At 38.1% G+C, this 6,201-nt stretch overlaps 2 protein-coding genes across 2 annotated transcripts in view; both read right to left on the bottom strand.

Annotated features, from left to right (window-relative positions):
• LOC107683704 (G2/mitotic-specific cyclin-B1-like) overlaps positions 1-2,081 on the bottom strand; it is a 3,762-nt gene extending 1,681 nt beyond the window's left edge. The window contains exons 1-4 of the mRNA XM_016479772.1: positions 1,962-2,081; positions 1,328-1,468; positions 1,154-1,252; positions 1-182 (exon numbers count right to left, since the gene is read on the bottom strand). Of these exons, the coding sequence (XP_016335258.1) occupies positions 1-182; positions 1,154-1,252; positions 1,328-1,468; positions 1,962-1,982 (443 nt within the window). The 5' untranslated portion in view covers positions 1,983-2,081. The remainder of the gene's footprint in view (positions 183-1,153; positions 1,253-1,327; positions 1,469-1,961) is intronic.
• Positions 2,082-3,283: 1,202 nt separating this feature from the next.
• LOC107683703 (zinc transporter 5) overlaps positions 3,284-6,201 on the bottom strand; it is a 15,462-nt gene continuing 12,544 nt past the window's right edge. Inside the window, exons 14-16 of the mRNA XM_016479771.1 lie at positions 4,119-4,345; positions 3,746-3,874; positions 3,284-3,499 (exon numbers count right to left, since the gene is read on the bottom strand). Coding sequence (XP_016335257.1) covers positions 3,329-3,499; positions 3,746-3,874; positions 4,119-4,345 — 527 coding nt within the window. The 3' untranslated portion in view covers positions 3,284-3,328. The remainder of the gene's footprint in view (positions 3,500-3,745; positions 3,875-4,118; positions 4,346-6,201) is intronic.

Here is a 6,201-nt window from a genome sequence, read left to right as displayed (position 1 = left end):
TCAAGCTGACGCAGATACAAATAGATGTCCTTGACGTATTCACTGCAAAGCATGGGATTATCATAGTCATCTGCATCCACATCCTTGATATCAAGCAGAACATCGGAGAATGCCTGACACAGATCATCCGACGCACAGCCTGAGGTCTCCATGGGAACAGGAGAGGAGGGCTCAGACACAATCTGCAACAGAAAAACTTAAGTGAATCTTCATGCAAGGCAGTAGACAGGTGAACGAACACTAAGAATTTAGAACAGGTTTACAAATTTAAAAACACTACACAGCCAGAAACGGTGAGCATTGACCCCTGCTGGATGATACTAGAACTACACAGCAGTGAGCACCTTTCCCTAATGAAAGGCATTCAGAAGGAAGTTGCACAATGCACAAGCAGTTAATTCTAATAAAGTGGATTTACCAGTGACTGCTTACTTTGGAACTGACATTTTGCTGTCCTGGAGTGACGACTGTGTACTAAACCAGCAACTTTCTTTCACAGCGGTAAGTGCAAGAGCCCGTGTTTAAAAATCTACACTCAATTTAAACGAAATGTGCACTAGCCCTACCCATTGAAATGCCAGAAGTCTTGGGAACTGATATTATGCCATTTTAGAATTATGTCCAAGACAACTTTTACTATACAAATGTGACCATGGACCACAAAATCAGTCATAAGTAGCATGGTATATTTGTAGCAATAACCAACAATACACTGTATGGGTCAAAATATCAATTTTTATTTTATGGCAAAACTCATTAGGATATTAAAGATCATGTTCCATGAAGATACTTTGTAAAATTCCTACTATAAATATCAAAACTTAATTTGATCAGTGACTTAATTTGGACAACTTAAGGCATTATTCTATTTTTTTTTTGCACCCTCCAGTTTCCAGATTTTCAAATAGTATCTCAACCAAATATTGTCCTATCCTAACAACCCATACAAAGGAAAGCTTATTTATTCAGCTTTCAGATGGTATAAATCCCAATGTAAAAAAAAAAAATAAAAAAAAAAAAGAATAAAAAAAAAAAGCCCTTATTACGGGTTTTGTGGTCCAGGGTCACAAATAGTCACAAAGGAGGTTAGGCATTACTGAAGCCTCAGTGGATCCCTCCCTGTAGTTTAGTAAGCTGCTCTTTTACTGCTCACCTGAACGTCATGCTGAACTTTTGGAGACTCCTTTTTGGGCTGTTGAACCACAGGTGCCTTCTCAGCCACAACCTCCACCTTGGGTGCAACCTTCACCTCCTGTTTAAAAAGTTGTACAACATGGGTTAGACAAAGACAGACAATCGATGCCTGGAGAAGACGGAAAGCGGTTACCTTCTTCCTCAAAGCCTGTCGTGTCTGGGGATTGTTGCCAATCTCCCCCAGCGCAGCCCGGGGTCTGAGTCCGGGCTTGTTGGCTACAGCTGCTTTTCCGGGCAGAGCGCTCTGATTCTCGCTGCTGACCAGGCGAGTGTTCTGCAAGAGGATCACAAACCAGTCTTGCATAAAGAGTGGGTTGGTAATTTGTAAGTCGCTTTGGATAAAAGCGTCTGTTAAATGTTTAAAAATGTAAATGTTTAGCTGCTCACTCAAATTCGCATTACACTTCCATTTAAAATTCAGCAGGACCAGGTTTGAATTCTAAAAAGAGCTCAACAATCTTGATCTCACACCTACTAAGTTAGTTACACGAGGACGGAAAGTACACTAGCACAAACCAAGTACAACCAAAGCTAACGTGCCCTTTAAGCATTAGGTTTACGCAAGGCTTGCATAGGAAGAATTTTCGAATATTATGTACTTAACTATTAACAGGGTAAAACACGCTAACATATTAACGTGTGAGATAAGGGGCACATTTCCGGGATTACACCAATTAAACCAACAAAAAATGGTGAACTTTATCTTCATGCAACAAATGCATTGTGTCTAAACATAAATATCCAAAATAATTCTAAATACAACTTACCCTTGTGACACGGAGAGCCATTATTTATTTATTTTTTTTGGAAGCGTGTTGCTGCGACTCGATAAACAAACTGATTGATTGTACTCGAGCGAAGTCGATGTAACACTGATTCTGCACTGTGGTTTAAATTGTCGCTCTTTTGAACGTGATTCGTTGGGTTCGAAAATCATTGAGATATGATTGGCTCAGTCGCTGCAGCTTTCAATGCGTTACCAGGACAACTAATGACCACGTGACGCCCAGGGGCGGGGAGCATAGACATATAAATATTATATGTCTATGGCGGGGAGACCAGTTCAATACGTTCTTCTTGTAGTGTACTATCGTTTGTGTGCTTTCCACTGCCATCTTTTGATGTGGAGAGTGGCTGCAACTTCGCTACTTAAACAATTTTACACGTTCACCCCACAAAATGTTCCTAAATCATTTATATTTCTACTTTCAGTACATTGAGAACCCAATTTATACTCCTGATGTTTATAACTACTTGACACTTTACTACTTACTCTTAAAAAAATTCTATGAAGAATATAATTATTTTGCTAATACATGTTATACTATTTACTGCTACTGTTACTATAATTTAATAATACAATTTGTATGCACCTAAACAACTGTACATACCACTCTAATGTATTTATTAGCTTATACTGAAACACTTTATTGACAATAAGTGCTGTTGATATTTTGTTGTACATTAGACAAATAACATTGACATTTAGCTTTCTGTTCATTTTCCATGTATTCTTTTAATACTCAGGGCCCTGTAAACTGCAAAATGTGGCTCCGTCAAAACTATTTGTATTCGTATCATTGTAGAATATTGTGGTGGTTTGAGACATGTATACAGTGTCTGAGTTTCCTTCATAAACTTCATTCATGCTATTAGAAAATTGTGATAATTATTAATGAGTGATTTCATATTCCCAGTCAACCCACATATCAGGACTAATGCCTTGGTTACAAAGCCCTTGCATTTAAACACTACTCTAACAAAAAATATACAAAATAAAATAAATGGGTATTATGGAAGGTTTTTGTTTCTTCATTTATCTCTGATATGTAACTTTTGTCACAGTATTACAGTGTATAATTAAGTTTTATATTTATGTGTGATGTAAAAAACAAGTGATTGTCAATAGAAATTATTGGAATGTGACAAGAATACAATATAAAACATTTTATTATAAAAAAGGAATAGCAAATTTGTGTTCATAATATAATAGAATATCTCATTGTGTTTATGACAGTTAGGAACAAAACTGTCGTGGACATCATAAAATAAGTTCATTTAAAAAAAAGAGGAGAGTAAAATTACACCTTCAATCCCTTTATTTCTTAATATTTATATGTGTTAAAAAAACAGTTTACATGATACATGTGCCATCTTTATAATATTTCATGGACTCCATCTGTTGCGTCATAGTTAGAACTTCGTGGAATCCAGTGCTTAGGCCTGACATGTGCTGGAAGTAGGCTTCTTTTTCCAACTGAATAGTCAGATTATTAACACCAGCATCTTTCAACACGGCAGACACCTGAGAAGAATTTCAGTAGAAGCAATAGGAATTGGTCAGTTATTTTTGTCCACAACAAAATATTAGAAATAACCAAAATAAAAAAAGCCATTAATTCTAAGTAATAAATAGATAAAAAGGAAAAGGAAAAATTACATCTAATGAAATGTCTAACCCTTTGGCAAAATGGTAATACAAGTTTTGAAAAGCCCAAACAAATTGATGTAAATCTGTAAACAGGCCATGTTTAAGATGTAGCATTCATACCTGCTGAATAACTCGCTGTTCCACTACATTAGACATGAGCTGGAGATGGATGGTTCCAGCAATGACACTGGCGGAATGTCTCCAGAAGTGTGGATCACGGTAGGATAAAACTCCTTCGATTTTCTGAATCTGTGACAAGCAAGCAAGCATTAAATAATATGTAATGTAAAGCAGCAAAAACAGTTTCCAAAATTGATAATGACACTGAAGTCTGAAGTAATGGCTGCTGAAAATTCATATTAAAATATATTAAAATAGAAAACAGATATTTTAGATTGCAATAATATTTTACAACATTACAGTTTTTACTGTAATTACACTTAATTATTCCTGACTTTTGACCGGTAGTGTATTTTTATTTTTTTATTTATACCTTTTCAAGTGCAAAGTTAAGTTGCTTTTCATGCTGAGGTGGCATTCTCAGGAGAAGAACCTCACAGGCGTCCTTTAATAAAGGAATGACACTGAGAAAAATCAGCGTGGCAATAAAGAGCGAACAAATGGGATCTGCAATCAGCCATCCAAACTGTCTGATGAGAATAGTGGATATAATCACACCAACACTGCCCAGCGTGTCAGCAAGCACATGCAGAAACACTCCTGCAAACAGGAAATGGGAAATGTCATTCTCAAAAGGCAGAAAATCATCAGGATTGATAAATGATTATAGACTTATCATACCTGGATGAACTAACCTTATCATGCAGTGTTTCCCCTGCCATTATATTAGGGGGGCGGGCCGCCTCTCCAAAGGCACCCCCCCACCCCTTGAAGGTCAAGTTAATTTTATTTAAAGTCGGCATGAAACGGAAGTTGCGATTGTCTTTTCTTCTCTACTGTGACGTATATCCGAGTGAAACGGCATCTGAAATGAGAGGGCGGGACTTGATTTCGTCCTTCGGGAATTGATTGGATTGTTGGAAGCTGGGGCGTTGCTAAATGGAGGCAGATCTGAATGCCAGTTTGCAGTTAGTGGTGGGAGATTTCTGTGAGTCTCCACTGGATTCACAGCCGACACCCAAGAATGAATAAATGTTTTATTTATTAAGGATGACGACGACGATCAACGGCACAAAACATGCCTAAACAGCGCGCAGAGAGAGAGAGAGAGAGAGAGAGAGAGAGAGAGAGAGAGAGAGAGAGAGAGACTGCCTGAATGACTGAGCGCGTTCTCATCAGATTAAGTCATATTCATGAAAAAAATTAGTTTGCGATGTCCTAAGAGTAATGTTGTCGTAATATCCTAATATCTTTTCAATGTTTAGGGGTAACGTACTCCCTCATGACTGGTGTCAGTGCTATAAAATTAAGCATCAGCTTCAGCTTTTCCCCGTCGTTTATCCCAGCGTTTACCCCTCACGTCACTAGCTCCGCCCTTGCGCCATAGCTCGTGACCGCAAGAGAAGTTGAGTCGTTTTGAGGGGGAGGGGAGGTTATAACGTCTTTGATTAAAGATTACGAGGGCACATGAATTAAAAAAAAATAATGAAGTGCACGGATAAATTATTTATAATAAACACTACAGTATTCCATTAAAAAAAAAAAAAGAATTTTCAATTTTGATTTCATGGTGACTTTAATTTAATTTTCTCTATAGCGCCAGATCACAACAGAAGTCATTTAAAGTTACCTTTCCTATAGAACAGGTCTATACCTTGTTCTTTTATTAAACTAAATAGCCTTATGCTATTTGTCTTATTTACACGACGGCATGTCATTTCTGTCTCTACGTTACTTGGTTGCGCTCTCTGCAACGCGCACAGCGGAGTTTCGCCCCAATGCGCACACACAAGTGTACACACTCCCACTCCCACTAGTATTTGTAAATATTAAGCCGCAAAACGACTATTTAAATATTAATTCTGCGTGTCTACGTTAATGAATGGCGCAGACGCGCTGTTATGTTTACTACTCGTACTGAAGCGCGTGTGACGCATCCGGTGATATTAACGTCTGCCGTCTCTCTAACGAGGACATAAATACATGAACAACATCTCCAGAACTGCTCTGAGAGTCACTTCATGAGCACTTGACCGTTTAATTTGAGTAAAACTATCCTCATATAGTGTTGGGTCATTCTTGAAAGATTCGTTCATTTTGAACGAATCTTTAATGTGACTCGGGAAGAACAAGTCGTCTCGTCAAACCCGAAGACTCGAGAGATGAACTAATCAATTCTCTTTCTGGCTCAGACTTCATAGGTTAAGTTTATGGGACTGTCACATGATGAACAAACGACTCAAGCCCGAAGACTCGAGAGATGAACTAATAAATTCTCTTTCCGGCTCAGACTGCATTGGTTAAGTTTATGGGGCTGTCACGTGATGAACGAACGACTCGAAAAACCCAAAGACTCGAGGGATGAACTAATCAATTCTCTTTCCGGCTCAAACCCGAAGACTCGAAACAGGTGAACTACTTGACTAATTCCAGTACAGAACCTATAGGATGTTGCG

This window comes from Sinocyclocheilus anshuiensis, unplaced genomic scaffold, assembly GCF_001515605.1.
Source record: "Sinocyclocheilus anshuiensis isolate Anshui unplaced genomic scaffold, SAMN03320099.WGS_v1.1 scaffold3298, whole genome shotgun sequence".
NCBI classification, from domain to species: Eukaryota; Metazoa; Chordata; class Actinopteri; order Cypriniformes; family Cyprinidae; genus Sinocyclocheilus; species Sinocyclocheilus anshuiensis.
This window is presented reverse-complemented; position numbering and strand designations above follow the sequence as displayed.